Source organism: Thamnophis sirtalis, unplaced genomic scaffold (genome assembly GCF_051295495.1).
Source record: "Thamnophis sirtalis isolate CommonGarterSnake01/CBP01778 unplaced genomic scaffold, rThaSir2_p1.2 scaffold_2, whole genome shotgun sequence".
In the NCBI taxonomy this organism is placed as follows: domain Eukaryota; kingdom Metazoa; phylum Chordata; class Lepidosauria; order Squamata; family Natricidae; genus Thamnophis; species Thamnophis sirtalis.
The window spans coordinates 122,104,271-122,124,857 of NW_028261382.1; the positions used below are offsets into that span (position 1 = coordinate 122,104,271).

A 20,587-nucleotide genomic window follows, 5' to 3' on the forward strand; every position below is an offset into this window, starting at 1 on the left:
TCCGAGGAGTTCCGCGCGCGGCGACCGAAAGCTCAGAAACTCCCCCAGAAGCGTCCAACATGCAGAAACTCTTGATCCGCGGTGGAAAAGTGGTGAACGCGGACTTCTCGCAAGTGGCCGATGTGTACATCGAGGACGGGATCGTGCGGGCGGTGGGGCCGAATCTTCGGCCTTCTTCCGATGGAATCCAGGTGTTGGATGCCACGAACAAGTTGGTGCTTCCCGGCGGAATCGACACGCACACGCACATGGAATTCCCCTTCATGGGGATTCCGACAAAAGACGACTTTTACCAAGGAACGAAGGTAACCCTCTCCCTCCCGCCCACCATGGCTTCCGTGAGGTCCCCTAGGAACGGTAGAGCAGCTGCTGCAGGTGTGCCCACTCCCGCTTCCTTTTACAGGGTGCTGCAAATCAGCACCAGCAGCTTTTCCTTACCTCGCTTGGGTTGAGTGAGTGGAGTTCTTCTGTTTTCTGATATGGCCAACAAGGATCCTGCTTCCCCCCCGCCCCCCCTCCAGCTTCCTCCAGCAACTGGTAAATTGTGTAGCTTGTGAAACCCTGCAAGACATTTTCTTGAACATCCCCTTTAGGAAGATAGGAGTAACTAAGGCAACACTCTTTTAAAAAAAGGTCTTCTTTACAACAGTATTGTATGTTATTGTAAAGAATATTATATTGTAAAGAAGGTCTTTTTTACAACCAAGGGCCACTCACTTATTTATTTTGTCAAGTGTGTATAAGATAATAGATATAAGTACATACAAGATTATGAATACATGAAATGAGTACAAATAAATGGGGTTGTTAGGGCAGGGATGGTAGGCACATTAGTGAACTTATGCATGCCCCTTACAGATCTCTTAGGAATTGGGGTGAGGTCAACAGTAGACAGTCTAAGGTTAAAGTTGTGGGGGTTAAGGCAAAGAAACCACTGAGTCAGGTAACACATTCCAGGATTGACCACTCTGTTGCTGAAGTTGTATTTTCTGCAATCGAGTTTGGAGCGATTTAATTTTGTATCTATTGTGTGTTTGTGTATTGTTGTAGTTGAAGCTGAAGTAATCATTGACAGGTAGTCAGGTAGTACTACAACATTGTAGTAGATAATTTTATGTAGTACGCTTAGGTCAGACTGAAGGCAGCTTAGTTCTAAGTTGTGTAAGCCCAAAATTTCTGATGGCATAAGGTATTCTGTTGCGAGCAGTGGAGTGAAGGACTCTTCTCGTGAAATATCTCTGGACTCACTCCATTGTATTAATGTCCGATATGCAGTGCGGGTTCCAGACAGATGAGCTGTATTCAAGAATTGGTCTAGCAAATGGTTTGTATGCTCTGGTTAGTTGTACAGTGTTACCAGAGAAGAAGCTACGCAGGATTAGGTTAACAACTCTTAGTGCATTTTTGACAATGTTATTACAATGGGCTCTGGCACTTAGATCATTAGAGATGAGTAGTCCAAGGTCTTTGACAGAGTGGGGGTCATCTACGAGGTCGTATCCAGCCAGCTTATATTTTGTGTTCTGGATTTTTTTGCTGATATATAAGACATTGTTCCATATTATTCCATATTCCATACTGTTACCAGACAATTACATGGAAAGGTCTACATTCATTGAGAATCAAACCTGATTCTCAAAGGAGGGTCTATATTAAAGGTATTTTATATCTCCCTTTTATCTCACTTGGAAGCCACGTCTCTCCCTTTGTGAAATTCTGCTGGGAAAGTTTGGGTCATGTCAAGTATTGACCACTAGAGAAGATATCTACGAAGAGTCTTAATGATCCAGGTAATGGTTGTCCCAAAGGTTCTTTTTCAAGAGAAAAGAACCTTTTATGGTTCTTTTATGGATATCAAAAACAAAACAGCCCCTTTTCAGTCTATATATACCCAATATTTCTAAAACACATTTCTTTCCACTTTCATGCTTCAAACCCAGTTGTTCCATGCCCTGGGCAGCATATGGCCAATTGAAGTATTCAATATAACTGTTGTATGTTGCCATCAAATTGCTCTTTCTTCCACAACTAAATTATGAAATATAATTTCTATTTTGCATGAGCTAATACAAACCAACAAACTGAGTTCAAAAGGATAACCCCAATTCAGGGATATTGTTCACAGTGCCAGTAATAATCTAGGGCTGTGAATAATGGAAGAATGCTTATGTTGTTATAAAATTGACTTCAAGCCACTCAAAATAAAGTTTTCCAATTGTTCCTTTATTTTTGTGTTATTCGAACAAAAAGCAAAACAAACGGGCAATTAAGCTTAATTAGTTTCTTTATATTTGTACACATACTTGTCCAATTTCAAAGTTATCTTACTACAATAAGCTATGCCCAACCCGGCTATTCGAGTTAGTATGCCCAACAAGGCTACTCAAGTTACCGTATTTTCACGACCATAAGCCGCACTGAAAATCCTAAAATTTGATCAAAAACCGGCAGTGCGGCTTATAACCCGATGCGCTTTATGTATGGAAAAAGATCGAAAATCTCTCCCTCCCGATTTTACGCTCAAACTTGAAGCTCGCAAGCGAATGACCGCGCGCAGCCACGCACACGTCCCTCTGGTCTCTCCCTCTCAATTTTACGCTCAAACTGGAAGCTCTCGCACACGTCCCTCTGGTCTCTCCCTCTCAATTTTACGCTCAAACTGGAAGCTCTCCCACACGTCCCTCTGGTCTCTCCCTCTCAATTTTACGCTCAAACTGGAAGCTCTCCCACACGTCCCTCTGGTCTCTCCCTCTCAATTTGCAAGCAAATGACCGCGCGCAGGCACGCACACCTCCCTCGTGTGGGAGAGCTTCCAGTTTGAGCATAAAATTGAGAGGGAGAGACCAGAGGGACGTGTGGGAGAGCTTCCAGTTTGAGCGTAAAATCAAGAGGGAGATTCAGATTCAGTTCGTGGGAGATATTTGGTGCGCTTCTTTGAAAATCTCCCTCCCAATTCTGCCCAACGCCTCCCCGACCTTACTGGACGAACGGTGCGGGGGTGTGTGTATCATGTAGTGCGGAGTGCGAGGAGTGGCAGATGTTGCAAAAAAAACGTGCGGCTTATAACCCGGTGCGCTTTATATATGAAAAAAGTTTGAAAAATTAACGTTAACTGATACTGCGGCTTATAATCCGGTGCGGCTTTTGGTCGTGAAAATACGGTAAGTATTGTTGCCCAACTAGGCTACACATTCACACAATATTTACATCAAGAATTGTCTCGAACTTCAGGAGTCTGGGTCCATTCCAGTCTTCCCTTTATACCCAACTTGTTTACCCACAATCCATGTATATGGTACATCTTGCCCCAGCCACATCAGAATCTTTGGATCCTCACTCTTGTTCCAGGACTCAGTGAAAAATGAAGCCACTGCATTCCTTAAGCCCACTAATGTTCTACCACCAACAATGAATCACTTGTATACACACCCATCTTTATGTATCAGTAGTATACACATTCCAGCAACCTGGAATGAACCCTTGTTCATGAACCCCTGTTATGCAACCACTTTTAGTCTTTTCATGACTAAAAGTGGTTGCATAACGGGTTCCTAAGAAGTTTATGTTACAGACCTTCTATATTCATAACTAATACCATATTTGTAATATATTCATGGCATATAACATAAAATATATAATAATATCACCAGAGTCACTGTGAGAAGGGCAATGAATGTTCCATTCTCCAGATAGTGTTAGTTTACCGCTGCCATCATTGTTGACCATTGATTAGGGTTAATGGAAGTCGGAATTTCATAATCAGGAGAGTTGGCTGTCCAAGGTGAAGAGGACAGAGCTGACACAGCTTCTGTTCCACTTATAAAAGATGACAGAGAGAGGTTAATCTACACAGACACCTGGGGACCACAATTGAATTAGGAGTGCAGAGTAGGTCATGTGGAACCCAACTCTGTCCTCTAACACTTAACCTCCAAAACTGTGCCTCCTGAAACTCTGCTTAATGGTTGGAGGATCGCCACCCACAGCATCTAAGATGGTCAGGAGATAAATTAGGAAATAAATCTCATACTTAGGTTTTATCTTTAATTTAGTAAAGAGGAACAATCATTTGACACTTTTATTTGGAAAGAAGCAGGTCTGTATCTTCTTGATTGAGACTCCTATACCAAATAAATCATTAGTGTTTGCCTTCATCACTTCTCCCTAAGAATATGTCCAAGAACAATGCAGTTTTAATTTAGAGACCAGGAGACTAGGAGTTCTTGTCCCAATTTAGGCATGAAAGCCAGCTGGGTAACTTCAAGCTAGTTCTCTCTCTCAGCCCAATTCAATCTTACAGGATTGTTGTGGGGTGGGGAAATAGGAGGAGGAAGAAGGATTCTTGTTCCACCTTGAGTTGTTCATAAAAATAACAAATCAGGAAAAAAATAAATCATAAGTTGCACAAAGTGATATTGAAATCTCAAAATGAACATAGGTAACTCAGGATGGAACTATGGAGTCCTTGGTGCTTTCTTTGCTTGCCGACATTTCATTATTCAACTAGATAACATCATCACTGCTAGTGAATGTGGGGTTTGTAGTTTGAACTGGTAGTGTTGATCGGAGTATGTAGTTTTCTCATTGGTAGTTCCTTGATTAAGGCTTTGCTTTTTTGTTTTTTTGCTTGTTTATCTGGTTCCATGCTTAGGAATTCATAGAAACCTAGCATTCAGACACATCACCCATCACTAAACACATATAGATGGACCACATTTACACATCTTTCCAAAGAGACAACAAAAAAGGAAAGAAAAAGAAACAGCCAACACCCAGATAAGGAGGAATTAACTTGCTAATGGGATCAGTACAGAGGTGGTATTCAGCTGGTTCTCTCCGGTTTGGGTGAACCGGTAGTGGCAGCTGCGGGAGGCTCTGCCCACCTACACCACCACCCCGACGTAATGTGTGAGCACTGTGCATGCACAGAAGGCAGTGCACGTGCACAGATGAGGCATATGCACTCACATTTGTGAACCGGTAGGGAAGGCAAGTAAATCCCACCGCTGGATCAGTCCCATCATAAGACCCTCCGGACCCTGTTATACTGCCAGAGCCAGAATTCCCAGGGGATTTGAGAGAGCCATTTTTATCCTCCCTTTTCCCAAGGTTAACATTTTTATTTTTATGTTATTTATTCCTGTGATTTTTATCAGATCTTTATCAGTTATATATTGGCTGTTGTATTTATTGTGTGCTGCCCAGAGTCCCCTTTGGGAAAGATGGATGGCTATATAAATTTGGTTAATAAATATAAATAAATAAATAATGATACAGAAATAATTATTTCAGTTCCTGCTGATGTATGGGGGGACAACGTGAAAACCTTATTAAACAGCCCCTTGCTCATTCTTGCTGGCAACAGGATTCAGTCAATTCTATTTACAAGCTGCTTTCCTAAAAAACATCCTCCAAAAGCAGCCTTAAAATTAAGAGATCACATTATGGCTTAAATGTTCTCTGAAACCAAGGAAGAGAAAAGCAAAGTTAGTTTCTACATATACTCTCTGAGCACCAGAGCACCTTGTCAAGGCTGTTTCAGTTCTACTTCTTTTCTCCTCTGGAGCAGTTTAGTCAGAAAAATGCCAGAATTACGGAGTGCCGCCATTCATCCTGGAGGGATGCGTGCCATTAAGAAAGCAATTGTCTTTTTCATCTGGGTGTCTTATTCAGCAATCATGAACTGCCAGCTTTAATGCATTAATGCAATAGCAGAGTTGGAAGGGACCTTGGAGGTCTTCTTGTCCGACTCCCTGCCTAGGCAGGAAACCCTATACCAGCAATGGTGAACTTTTTTTGGCTCGTGTGCCATAAGTGGGGGAGCGCAGGGGTGGTCATGTGCAGACGTGCCGCACCCATAATGCAATGTGTGACACCCCCCAGTGTGCATGCGTGCACTACAGGCGCTTCCCCCCATTTTTTGCATGCTTTTTTCGCCCTCCCCAAGCTCCAGAGGCTTTATAGGAGCTGGGGAGGGCGAAAACAGCCGCCCTGCCGCCCGAAAGCCCTCTGGAGGCTTTAGGGACCTTCAGTAGGCTTCCCTGAAGTGTCCAGAGCAGTCTAAATGACCCTCTGAGCAAACCGGAAGTTACTTCCGGTTTGCTCAGAGGGTTGTTTTGAGCGCTCCGAAGGCTTCAGGGACCTTCCCTGAAGTCTCCAGAGCAGTCAAAACGACACTCCGAGCAAACAGGAAGTCCGATCCTGAACTTCTGGTTTGCCGGTAGGGCCGGTTTTTTGCGCTCCAGAGGCTTCAGGGAAGCTCATGAAGCCTCTGGAGGGCCTCCAGGGAGGGTGGGGGAGGCTCTTTTCGCCCTCCCCAGGCTCATAAAAATCCTCTGGAGCCTGGGGAGGGTGAAAAATGGCTTTAAAAAGGATGAACTCAGCTGGCCAGCGCACGCATGTATGCTGGCCACCTGACAGGGCAGCGCCTCGCGGGCCCTGACAAATGGCTCCACATGCCACCTGTGGCACCCATGCCATAGGTTCGCCATCACTGCCCTATACCATTTCAGACAAATGGCTATCCAACATCTTCTTAAAGACTGTTGGGGCATTCATAACTTCTGGAGGCAAGCTGTTCCATTAATTGTTCTAACTGTCAGGAAATTTCTCCTCAGTCCTAAGTTGCTTCTCTCCTTGATTAGTTTCCACCCATTGCTTCTTGTTCTACCATTAAATGCCCAGGAGAAGAAACCATCTTCTTTGTGGCAACCCCTGAGATATTGGAAGACTGCTATCATGTCTCCCCTAGTCCTTCTTTTCATTAAACTAGACATACCCAGTTCCTGCAACCGTTCTTCATATGTTTTAGCCTCCAGTCCCCTAATCATCTTTGTTGCTCTTCTCTGCACTCTTTCTAGAATCTCCACATCTTTTTTACATCGTGGTGACTTTGTCTGCCTTAGTATCTTATTCGCTCCATTCAGTGGTGGGATCCTGTTGGTTTAACAACTGGTTCAGTGATCGCATGTTTTGCACAGTACACATGCACAGTTTTAACAAAACTTACCTTTCACGCTACTTCTGGAGAGTAACACAGCTGAGACGTGGCAATACGCTGTGCTGTGCAAATCAGCTGAGAGGATATAGGTAAGTAAAGCACAGGGGCGGGTGGGCAGGCCCACCTGATCGTTGGAATAAACCAGTTCATTCCCAGCTGATTGTCGGAAATACCGGTTTGCCTGAACGGGTCCAAACCGGCTGAATCCCACCCCTGGCTGCATTGCCTTTCTTCTCTAAGACCCTGATGTTCTTGAGTCTTCCCTGCCCATATTAATGTTAGGATCTACTTGAAACCTACCTTCCCTTCTCTGTTTCTTCAACTGATATATTTCCCTGAGACCAGATAAAGGTATTTCACATGAAACCCTCATGAATCCCTGAGGGGCTTTGCTTTCTTCTTCTGGGTCACAACTGCTGTATTTCAAAGTCATCATTTCCACTTCTGTTATTGTTCTGCTGAGATACAGATTTATTCTTCCAGCTCAGCAGTCACTCGGAAAATTGTGTGCCTTAGGTGCTTCTGGCTCCCTTCTTCCTTATCTGCAGACCATCTGGCCTGGTGAGCTAGTGAGGCTCAGTAACACATAAATGATGCAGAAACTCCCAGGCAAAGCCTTTGAGGCTGCCCATACAGGTAGTCCTCCACATAGTGTTCTGATCCAGGCTTCCTTAGAAAGCGAAAGCAAAGTCTTAGTCCCACCAAAACCTCTTTTATTTACATGACTGTGAATTCCTTTCATTCGCAGTCAGCAAATCTTATCAAATAGTCTTTCAAAGGAATGTTTATCCACACGCACCTAATCTCTTTAGGAGCACTGCCAGATAACTAGTGTACAAACACAGAGCAAAGCAAAACTTGGCAAAGAGTTTCTCACAAACAGAACTTTCCAGACCAATGAACAAATTGTTTCCTGCAAAAGCCCACTCTTTTGTTCCTCTTTTGTTTCCTATGGGAGGGGCCAATCACCTCCAAGGTGTGGCTTTATCTTGCTTTCTTAGTTGTTCTTGTCTTCTGGCAGCTCTGTGTATGCGTGCACAGGGAATAGGCTCCAGCTGTTCCTCTGCTTCGCTGCAGTCTATCTCCCTCTCTGCCTCCAACACAGAGCCCTCATCTGAGCTTTCCTCAGCCCTCAGGACTGGCCCCTGTTCCTCACCAACCTCATCAGTGTCTGACTCTGCTGCCAACTCCGCAGGCCACCAGTGGACCACAAGATATACAAGAGTTCATTTAGCGACCCTTCAAAGCTACAACGACACTGAAAAAAGTGACTTTTGGCTGCTTTTCACAGTTATGAACTTTGGCAGTGTCCCCGTGATCAAAATTTCAATGCTTGGCAACGGGTTCACATTGATGACCGTTGCTGTGTCCCAAGATCATGTGATCACCCTTTGCGACCTTCTGACAAGCAAAGTCAGTGGGGAAGCCAGATTCACTTAACAACTGGACAACAACCTTATCAACGGCAATGAGTTATTTAACGACTATAGCAAAAAAAAGGTCATAAAATGGGGCAAAACTCACTGAACAAATGTCTCACTCAGCAACGTAAAGTTTGGGCTCAATTGTGGTCATAAGTCGAAGACTACCTGTAGTCTTGAACATATATATGTATGAGGGGTCCTCATGTGCTCTCTGAGTTTGGTTGTTTTTTTGCAGATGTTTCATTACTCTAACTCAAGGGTAGGTTGATTTCATTGAGGGCTGCATCAGGATTGGGTTTGACCTTGGGGGAGGGAGGGCATGGCCAGATCAACATCGCTCATGTCGGGGGAACCTGTGGTGACCTGAGAGCTCGGCCAGAGAAAATGGGCTCCGAATCTCTGTTTTTGGCTGTGACGACCTCCTTCAAACCTCTGCCAGCGAAAATGGAGCTCCGTTTTCGTTGGCAGAGGCACCACAAGCTGGTCCCTCACTGTTTCCAGGGTGGCCCCATGGATCAGATCTAAACACCCCCACAGACCGAATCCGGCCCATGGGCCTTACGTTTGACACCCTTGCCCTAACTAGTACTGATGATGTTACCTAGTTTGGGTAATGAAATGTCTGCAAGAAAACAACCAAGCTCAGAGAGCACCAGGGACCCCTCATGCCAAGCCTGAGACCTACAAATATTCTCCTTTATACATACGTGTACATGTGTATTCATATAAAAGCAGTTCTGGGTGTGGAACATTGCTTTGTACTTGATGCATCTTTAAAATATTTCCTCAGTTAACTGAGGAGATGCTTTTGTCTTTGGGAAGCATATCAAAGCTACAAGAGCTTTGACATATGACCACAATTGTAACCTTCCCCTGGAGTGGGGTGGGAATGGAGATTTTATAGTATCCTTCCCCTGCCACACCCACCAAGCCATGCCACACCCACCAAGCCACACCCACAGAACCAGCAGTAAAACAATTTGAATCTCACCACTGGTCACCAGTCCCTTCCCAGATTAGGAAGATTGGTGAAAAATTGGTTCTTCCCTCAAGGCAGGGAGGTTGTTAAGTGAATCCGACTTCCCCATTAACTTTGCTTGTCAAAAGGTCACAAAAGAGGATCACGTGACCTTGGGACACAGCAATGGTCACAAGTATGAACCAGCTGCCAAGTATCTGAATTTTGATCACATGATCCTGGGGATGCTACAAAGGTCATAAGTAAAAAAAAATGGTCATAAATCCCTTTTGAAAATAACTTTTCACAGTCACTAAATGAGCTATTGTAAGTCAAATATTACTTTTATATGTCATTCAGATTTTTAAAAGGTTTTTTAGTTGTTTTTTTTAATTGACTGCATGTATGATTTTAGTTTTTTTTAATACTCTAGTATACTGTATAAAAAATTTACATAGTTCAATGTTAATATTATGATTTATGTGTAATGATTTTAGTTCTATGGGAATTTATATTGTGTTAGAAATTTTTATCTCTCCATCACTTTTCACATGATTTTTTATCTCTCTATCACTTTTCATAAATTGACATGTATACTACACAAATTTGTGTTATATTATATCCATCCAGTAGTTGCCCTGACTCTACCCTGAATGAAGTGATTACAGAGTCATTAAAAAGGAGCTTATATTTTTAATAAAGACATAAATTTGTGTGGGTATGTGCGTGTGTAATTAATAGGCACCTGAGGGTAGAACAAGAAGCAATGGGTGGAAACTAATCAAGGAGAGAAGCAACTTAGAAGTGAGGAGAAATTTCCTGATAATTAGAACAATTAATCAGTGGAACAACTTGCCTCAAGAAGTTGTAAATGCCCCAACACTGGAAGTCTTTAAGAAGATGTTGGATAGCCATTTGTCTGAAATGGTATAGGGTTTCCTGCCTAGGCAGGGGGTTGGACTAGAAGACCTCCAAGGTCCCTTCCAACTCTTCTATTGTATTGTATTGTAGTATATTATAGCTGTATGTCATTAATTCATCCTCCCTTCCCCATAGTTTATAGATGGGTTCCTTTCATGTTGGAATGGTTCTAAATTGTTATAATTCTAATATTATATATTGCTCAGTGGGAAAATAAATATTTAATTGCAACCTTGCTTTTCAGGCTGCCCTTGCAGGAGGTACTACTATGATCATGGACTTTGCACTCGCACAGAAAGGCTGTTCCCTCATTGAAGCCTATAACCAATGGAGAAACAGGGCTGATCCTAAAGTCTGCTGTGATTATGCACTTCATATGGTCGTATCATGGTGCAGTGAGCAGGTATGGTAGGCATAACATCAACCGCACATTTATTTCTTTAAGAAAGCCCAGCATGCAGCATGGATGGCACCAGTGGCACAGAAGCAAAAGGATTGCCATTTTCCTAGGCACAAGTATCAAGAGTCATTGGCCTGATTCAAGAATATGAGAACTGGAGCATTGAGGTTCTCTCAACCTGAGAACAGTTTATTGAGTGTTGGGCTGTGCTTATCAACCTTGGCAAGATATGCGTACTTCAACCCTCAGAATTCCCTAGCCAGCTAGGATAATTTGAGGTCTGAAAAGTACGTTGCAATGTTCAAAGAGCTGCAAAAACTAGAATGAGTTTTTAATCTGCATAGGGTATCAACCTGGGATTCAGAGGTGGTATTCAGCAGGTTCTGGCCAGTTCTGAAGAACCAGTAGCAGAAATTTTGAGTTGCTCGGAGAAATACCACCACTGCCTCACAAGTCCAGTTGATTGTGAGGAAATGGGGATTTTGCAGTATCCTTCCCCTGGAGTAGTGTGGGAATGGAGATTTTACATTATCCTTCCCCTGTCACACCCACCAAGCCACACCCACCAAGCCATGCCATGCGCACCAAGCCACGCCCACAGAACTGGTAGTAAAAAAAAAATGAATCCCACCACTGCTGGGATTGTTTAACAATGTGGACAAAGCCCTGGCTTTAAACTAGCCCAGGGGTCGGCAACCTTAAGCACTCAAAGAGCCATTTGGACCCATCTCCCACAGAGAAGAAAACACCGAGAGCCACAAAACCCCTTTGACACCTAAAACAAAGAGAGCACTGCATATATTATTTTTTTGCATTTATGTTATGTGTAAAAAAAAAACGATAGTGTGTTTCATTTATGAAATCATTGAACTGCTGCAGAGAAAACAATTTTTTTATTTCTGAATGCAACAAAAAACATTTTGAACTCAGCCTTCCATCCTTCCGAGGTGGGTGAAATGAGGACCCAGACTGTGGGGGCGATATGCTGACTCTGTAAACCGCTTAGAGAGGGCTGAAAGCCCTATGAAGCGGTATATAAGTCTAACTGCTATTGCTATTGAACTCCCCCCCCCCACAAAAAGGTGAGTCAAAATATCATACATTGGCAGTTGTGACGCATATTTTGAGTAACAGGGAGCCGCAGCAAAGGGATGAAAGAGCCCCATGTGGCTCCAGAGGTTCGGGTTGAAGACTCCTGAACTAGCCTTTCCGAATCTAGTCTTCTTTTGATGGTTTATGCATCTGCAGGGCCACTTTTCCCTAGGGAAATCTACCAGGTGAGAAAAGGGGGAGGCATGCTCCTAATCGCTTCCCCTAAACATTGCCATGTGATGGCAGCTAGGAAGTGGGCCTTTTCCAATACAGCCCCCCACCCTTTGTAATATTCTGCCCCCTGAGGTTAGGCAGACCTGTACCCTCCTAGCTTTCCATCAAGCTTTGAAGATTTGGCTCCCCCCTCCACACATTAGGATAAGATTAGATAACTGAACTAAATTAGAAGTCTGACTCGGCGCCAGGTTTCTGTGGTTTTTAACGTTTTTAGTTTTATAGTTTCAGTATAGTTTTCTATGCTGTTTTAACTTTTAATTGGGAGTTGATTAGAAAACAAACAGCTATGTACATTTTTTAAATAAATAAATATACTGGGATTGTTAAACCAGCAGTCCCTGGAAACTCAAGAACATATAAACAAGGAAAGGGCTTTGATCATCTGGTCACACATCCCACTTTAATATCATTGCAATCCTTCCCGGATCATATTGGGATATTGCAGTCCCAAAACATCTGGAACTTATCCATTTGGAAATAGTTAAATGCATTTCCATAATTGTTGTTTGAAATTAAGGTATGATCTATCCTAGAAATGTTAATTACAAATTGGTGCAGCGTGTCTCTCATGGAAACTGTGCCCTCGTAACAGAATAAGCTCAAAGGGTCCTTGGAGGTCTTCTAGTCCAACCCCCTGCTCAAGCAGAAGACCCTATATCATTCTTTTCTTAAAAACCTCCAGTTATGGAACACCCACTTACTGATTTTCACATGGATAACCCCAGATAAGTTTCCAAGAAATGTAAGGGATTTCTACAGTCAATTATGAAAATAATTAATCTCACTAAAGGGCAGTGCTTAATCATACAAATGTTTTAGGAAATGTTTTACAAATATATCTGTTCCTCTTAAATTTGTCTAATCCCCCTTAAAGCCATCTTAGCTTATAGCCTTCAACATACCTTCTGGTGATTAACTCAATGTAAGATACTAATTGGTTGATGCAGGAAGAATGGTATGTCCCATGTGAGGTTTTTTTCTTATAATTAAAACTGAATTTCTCAGTAATTACAGTTTTAATAACTCTTGGAAGTCCTCCTACAATCAGTTCTTTTCTCTACCTTATCAAGGAGAGTTACAACTATATTACACTAGATCAGTGTTTCTCAACCTTGGCAACTTGAAGATGTCTGGACCGAATGTTGGCTGGGGAATTCTGGGAGTTGAAGTCCAGACATCTTCAAGTTGCCAAGGTTGAGAAACACTGCACTAGATAATTTTGAAATGAAAAAATAATGTTACCAGAATGATTATGGGCATAACGCTGAAACAGGAATGATCATAGCTAGATATGTTGATTTTTTTTAAAAAAGGAAAAGTTTCAGCACTATGAAGAGAACAAATTGAGCTTTGTGACAATATTTTTCTTACTTTTTTTTCAGGTCAAAGAGGAAATGAAACTTCTTACCAAGGAAAAGGGTGTCAATTCATTTAAGATGTTTATGGCATATAAAGATGTCTATATGATTGGAGATCAAGAATTGCACACCCTCTTCAGTCAATGTAAACAAATTGGTGCAATTGCTCAAGTTCATGCAGAGAATGGGGATTTGATTGCAGAGGTAATTCCCATGTTTAAGATGATCTCTTCAGTCACTTGCAATTATAATATGCAGTATACATGACATACAGGGTTGAATTGTGAGGTCCTTGGTGCTCTCTGAGCTTGGTTGTTTTCTTGCAGACAGTTGGGTAATGCACATTGGTAAAATACATTGATGATGTTACCTAGTTTGGTAATGAAATGTCTGCGAGAAAACAACCATGCTCAGAGAGCACCTAGGACACCAAAGGTGCATCTGGGGAATTGTGTGTGTTAAAAAGTCTCCAAGTACATGATTGAAGCTCCACAAGCTGCTTGATAAGGCATTGATCTCACTTCTCAGTCTTGCCCTGCAACTCGGAGTGACGACCAAGGCAGTCAGAGAAGGTACATCCTGGTCATTTTTGTCTTGGAGATGGGACGTCCATCAAAGCAAAGCATCCAAGATGTCCACAGTCCTAAAAGTAGCCTCTCATGTGTGTGTGTGTGTCTGTGTGTGTTGCATTTGTGCTGATAAATAAATAAAGGGAGACTAGTATAGATCTATTTATTTCAAGCTATTTAGCTCTCATCACCTAGCCATACCCTTACTGGGATTCAAACCTGGGCTGTATTACATATTAGGCAGTAGTATTAGCCACTAAGCCGCAGGCTCTACTCCTTTATCAGCTAAGCCAGGGAAATAGGTATGTATTGTGTCACAACCCCTGGTATGCCCAAATATGGGAGGAAGCATACTGCTTCCTTTCTCTGTCTATCGGCTCATCACAAGAGTCCATCCAGACAGAAAGCCATTATTTTTACTGTTGCCTTTGTTACATTTGTGTTGCATTTGTGCTGATAAATAAAAAAAGGGAGACTAGTATAGATCTATTTCAAGCTATTTAGCTCTCATCAGCTAGCCATACCCTTACTGGGATTCAAACTTGGGCTGTATTACATATTAGGCAGTAGTATTAGTATTAGCCGCTATATATATATATATATATATATATATATATATATGTATGTATGTATGTATGTATGTATGTATGTATGTATGTATGTATGTATGTATAGGTACAGGCACAGGCACAGGCACAGGCACAGGCACAGGCACATGCACATGCACATATACACATACACATACACACACACACACACATACACACATACATACATACATGCATACATGCATACATACATACATACATACTTAGAAGTAAGAAGACATGGAAGTGCAAAGAAACCTGACACATTAGATCCACTTCAGCGTTTCCAAGTTCTTTCGTATTCCCTTTGTGGCATTTATGTCTGCTTGAAAAAAGCAATCCAGTTTCTACCTGCAATTTGCTTTATTCAATCAAGATGCCTATACAGATCAATGCCCTCAGTTTGCCGTGCAATTTCTCAAGACCTCTTCTACTGAAAAGAACATCAGATTTGACCAAAATACAGGAAACCTAGGAGAAGACACACACACACACACACACACACACACCAGAGGTGGTATTCAGCCGGTTCTCTCTGGTTCGGGCGAACAGGTAGCAGTGGCTGCGGGAGGCTCTGCCTACCCGCCCCAATATAATACTTCTGCACATGGGTGCTCAGATTTGCGAACCAGTAGGGAAGGTAAGTGAATCCCACCACTGATACACACACTCACTCCTTAACCACCCTAATTATATTGCATGCATCTGTCACATATGTATGTATGTGCATGTAAACTAAGCATTCAACAGTTACAAATACATCCATTATATATTCGTGCTTTGCAAATGATTTGGAGGAAGAATTTAGGAGCCTGAGAAAGGCACTTCATCTCTGCCAGCCATTAAAACAGTCTCTCTTTTTCCAATTGTCCATCGTAGCCTTAAAAAGAAAGATGCCACTTCTTTAAGGGATCTGCTAGTTAAAGTGATTGAATAATGACTTTATTCCTTGATTCCTTAAAGGAAATAAGTATGTACCCATTAAAGTCATTGAATTTTTACAGTGTGTAGTTATTTCCTTTTATATCAGTAATTAATCTCTCCTTTACATACCACCAGAAAGAACCAAACCAAACCAAAAGCTAATCCCATAATTTGTTCTCCATAAATAGCTGGTAGGAATAATCTTTATTCTATAGTAGGATGTTGAATATCACCTATGATATTCATATATGCAATACAATAGCAGAGTTGGAAGGAACCTTGGAGGTCTTCTAGTCCAACCCCCTGCCTAGGCAGGAAACCCTATACCGTTTCAGACAAATGGCTATCCAACATCTTCTTAAAGACTTCCAGTGTTGGGGCATTCACAACTTCTGGAGGCAAGATGTTCCACTGATTAATTGTTCTAACTGTCAGGAAATTTCTCCTCAGTTCTAAGTTGCTTCTCTCCTTGATTAGTTTCCACCCATTGTTTCTTGTTCTACCCTCAGGTGCGAGATCATATGAGAGATCATAGGTGATCTCTCCCAGCCTGTATGTTCTCATTGAACTAAAAGGAAATTCTTCTTCAGTGGAAGGCAGAAAATTTCAAATTAATGTTGGCGAATGCAACGGGAATCATATACCTAAATCTATACTGTTAAAAGAATGAAAACACAGTCAACCTGCAAGTTCTGCCCTTTTGGGATATGTGTGTGCTTGTGTATGACAGCCCATACAAAAAGGGTAGGGTTTGCATCACAATAGCATAACAATGCTTTGGTACACCTAATCATTTCACACACATTCAATCCCTGCAAACAACACTAGCAAAAGTTCATCCCGACTTTTCTTTCCCTGAAAAATCATGCATTTGTTCATGTAACATGTAGCTTAGCCCTAAGTAGTTTCCCACGTTAGGACTCGGATATAATGCAATTGCTTTGCTGGATTCTAAGTATCATGGTATAATCAGTTTGGTTGTGGGACCAAAACATCCTGTTCCATGGCAAGCAAATGAGTGGGACTGCAATTTTTACAGCAATTTGTTGACCGAATTTCATTTCTTAGTTTTGCTGTTGGTAACGTTGGCATGTATTCATCATGGTTGGCCTACAGGGTGAAAAGAAGATGCTGGCTTTGGGAATAACTGGTCCAGAGGGACATGAAATGGCCCGACCAGAAGAAGTGGAAGCAGAAGCCACGTTGAGAGCTATTACCATTGCAAATTCAGTAAATTGCCCTCTCTATATTGTACACGTGATGAGTAAGTCTGCAGCCAAGATAGTGGCAGATGCCCGCAGGCAAGGTAAGTACTTGCTAAACATGCTTGAATATTCTTATTTGGTTAGACCTGGGGCTCCAATATGATTCTACAGTCGTCTCCATTGGAGGTTGCTTAGTTGATTGTCCTGTCCAGTTTTAATTCCTCCATCCTGCCCCCACTCCTTACAGTGTCTTTAACTAAACAAAAAGAAATGGGCAAGTTGCAAAGCGAAGTCCCAACTATTTACCCTTACCTTTATTTAGGAAAATGTCCTCAGCTTCCACATAAGACCTGCAGGTATTCTTATGAAATGAAAATTAGAAGTTCTTGCGTTTGGATTTTTTTTTTCTGTAAACGTACCAGTGGGATGGGGAATGTAGAAGTAAACTCTAGAACGGGATGCATCCTGTAGGACTAAAAACCCTTGTGGAGAACCACTTCACCATTTTATCCTCATTTTATCCCTCACTGGCAGCCATTTTGTCTGAGTTTACAGAATATGCTCTCAGGCATGTCTTAGATTTATATTTAGGCGCTCAAGTTCTTGTATTAAAAGCTTGACAAGATTTGGAGTCCGGGTTACATGAAGATATGACTATGAAACATTGCATTTCCTTATAGATGAATCTGCAAAGCTCTGTGATTAATCTTTCAGCTTAAATGGAGTCTGTCTCTGGGCTTAAAGAACATTTCTACTTTCTTCTGCAGTCTAGGCTTCAGTTCTTTTCCCAGTAACTAATCAATATTTAATTAACCTAAATATAAGGCTGAGCTGAGTCCCTTTCCCCCTTATTATTAGGCTGGTTTCATTGTCCCTGAGATGTCCACAAGATGTCACTGTTGACAATGCAATGAATTTATTTTGCAGTTGGAATAGCTATCTTTGGTGGGAATTGAGGTGTTTTCAGAATCAAGTGTAATAAACTGTATAATCAGCTAAAATATGTAGGTCAGAGCAAAATTTCCCAAGGCTATCCAGAAGCTTCCAAACTGTAAGGATTAGAGTGTTTGTGCTTCATCATGTACATATATACATTCAGTCTTTCTCAACCCTGGCAAATTTAAGATGTGTGGACTTCAACTCATAGTATTGGTTGAGAAACATTGTAATACAGAACTCACCTGCAAAAATTACATACATACATACATACATACATACATACACATACATACTACATACATACATGTCACTCTGATACTAAGGAGTTAGACGTTCTACTCCTCCTCCCTACCTGAAAAGAAATCTGTTTCAACTGCCACTTGTGTGTGGTCATGGCCAGCGTGTGACTCATTCAGCCTGCAGGCTGGGAATTTAGACATTCTACTCCCCCTCCCCACCTGAGCGGGAGAGAAGGGGATAATATAGAAGAGGTTTCTGTGGTGCAAGCCTGAGGGAGAGATGGGGATAGGAGAAGATCAGTGGGGCAAGCCTGAGGGAGAGAAGGAGAATAGGAGAGGAGAGGCTTTGGTGGGACAAGCCTGAGGGAGAGAAAGGGAGAGGAGAGGCTGATCATAACTACTCATTAATGTTCAAGCTTTAATCGTCAATTTATCAAGCCCGATCACATAGTTCTGTAGCGAAGCACAGGTATCCAACCGACTAGTTCAGTGTATTTTATCATTTTTACACATTATAGATCCTGTTTCTTCAGATAATGTCCTTGTAGGGAGATGATCTAACAACTGGAGAACAAAATTAGAGTGAATAATGTGGTGACTACATAGATATTTCGATGTCTTAACCATAAAGAAGATTCGCTATTGCCTTTTCCCAGAATGATTTCAAGATGACTAAGTCTGACCACACTAGACAACTCTTAACCATGTCTGCTATTGAATAACTTTTTTGAGCTGGGACCAGACAGGTTTAAAGGTATTGTTCATCACCCCTATTCAGCTATGTATGAGTTTTTGCCAGGCGAAATATATTTAATGTACATCTCTTAACATTCATCTGATCATATAAATGTACATTTGTATAAATTCTTGTCTGAGATTATGTCATTACTCTACTTCATTTATTTTGAAGTCAACATTATAGGCCTCTTAATCAATTAAGCCAATGGTTCCCAACCTTCCACTTAATGTGAATCATCAATCATCATCACATGTTTTTGCAGACACCACATAAACACATTTGGCCGAGAGGAGTCAGACTTGTACATTAAGAAGCAATAAACTGCAGCTATTTCTAAGCATTTATTATGGCCACTTGCAAACATTGTATTCAGTGCAGTACATTCACTACTGCAGTTTCTAGGAAAAATTGCATTGAGATTCAGATAACCTCAGGCATTGGCAACTCCACTAGATGATCCAGAGCAGGAAATCAACTGCACAGGAAGGCTAAAACTACGTTTATTGGCTATAATAACAGAATCTTGCTAGTCCGATTATAGCAATAGCATTTAGACTTATATACCGCTTCATAGTGCTTTAGAGCACTCTCTAAGTGGTTTACAGAGTCAGCATATTCTGCCCAACAACCTGGCTCCTTATTTTTACTGACCTCAGAAGGATGGAAGGATGGATGAGTCGATCAAGATTGAACTCCTGGCAATAGGCAGAGTTAGCCTGCAATAATACTGCATTATAATCACTGCACTTCCACAGTTCCTACACTGTGTTATTCTTCTTCCTCTATTTAACAGTTCAGGGAATTAAGGAGGCGTCTGCATTGATTGCTTCTGAATGTTATCTCACTGTTCTGGATTTTAAATATGTTTCAGCCCCTTTTGTGCAGGTAATGATTCTGCACATCTCCATCCAGATCACTTTCCTTACTATCTATGATGCATGGGAAGCCCTTTGGATGCTGTTCTTATTGCCTACCCATCTCAAATCATTTGCAGTAGCCCTGCCAGTTATCCTCATTTGGGAATGGTTGAACTAGCCATCTAATGGGAAACAATAGGAGGAATCTCTGTTTTAGGATAAAAGCTGCAGATGGCAAGATTATAAAATCTTACATTCAGGTTTTCAAGTTCTATGAAATCTCACCTGTAGCTACTTTTCTTCTTCCTGGTGGCGCAGTGGTTAGGGTGCAGTACTGCAGGTCACTTCAGCTGACTGTTATCTGCAGTTCAGCGGTTCAAATCTCACCAGCTCAAGGTTGACTCAGCCTTCCATCCTTCCGAGGTGGGTGAAATGAGGACCCAGACTGTGGGGGCAATATGCTGACTCTGTAAACCGCTTAGAGAGGGCTGAAAGCCCTATGAAGCGGTATATAAGTCTAACTGCTATTGCTATTGCTATTTTGAGTCAATAAAGTATTGATCTATTAGTTGCGATAGGAATTGACCAACTGGCTTCTCTTCGAAGCTATGGTCTAAGAATGACTGGCCCAATTGGTCTTCATGCCAAAGGTGGGACTAAAACTCCCAATCTTGCAGTTCCCTGCCTTGTGCCTTAACTTCCAAATCAAACTGGTTCTAATTTTTTTCCTGTACAACATCTGGCAAAAATAATCAGTAAGTGGCAACAAAGGGTTATCTTTCTGTGTATGTGTGTGTGGTTTTTTGTTTTTGTTTTTTTGCTGCCAACTATTTGTCTATGTAACCTCAATATGGTAGTACGGTAATCTGTACATCGTAATCTGTTGTATGTAGATCCAGAACTGTTTTTGAGGACAATTGTAGTTCAATACATAGCTACAATCACAGTTCAAAATATAGCAGTCAAATTTTTCCTGAGTTGGCTCTTTGGGAAGCTATGCTGTCAATTTTGCAAAATCTGTCCTGGATAGATTGTCTTCAATTTTCCTAGCCTTCAATAGCTTGGGATTCAAATATCAAATTTTCAAAGGGCTGCTTTAATTTGAATTTAATTTTTTTTTTGGTGGTTTTATTTTTTA

The 20,587-nt window shown here is 41.7% G+C and overlaps 1 protein-coding gene across 1 annotated transcript in view; it reads left to right on the plus strand.

Moving 5' to 3' along the window:
* DPYS (dihydropyrimidinase) overlaps window positions 1–20,587 on the plus strand; it is a 44,895-nt gene continuing 24,308 nt past the window's right edge. The window contains exons 1-4 of the mRNA XM_087706786.1: window positions 1–305; window positions 10,548–10,706; window positions 13,415–13,594; window positions 16,587–16,776. Of these exons, the coding sequence (XP_087562912.1) occupies window positions 60–305; window positions 10,548–10,706; window positions 13,415–13,594; window positions 16,587–16,776 (775 nt within the window). The 5' untranslated portion in view covers window positions 1–59. The remainder of the gene's footprint in view (window positions 306–10,547; window positions 10,707–13,414; window positions 13,595–16,586; window positions 16,777–20,587) is intronic.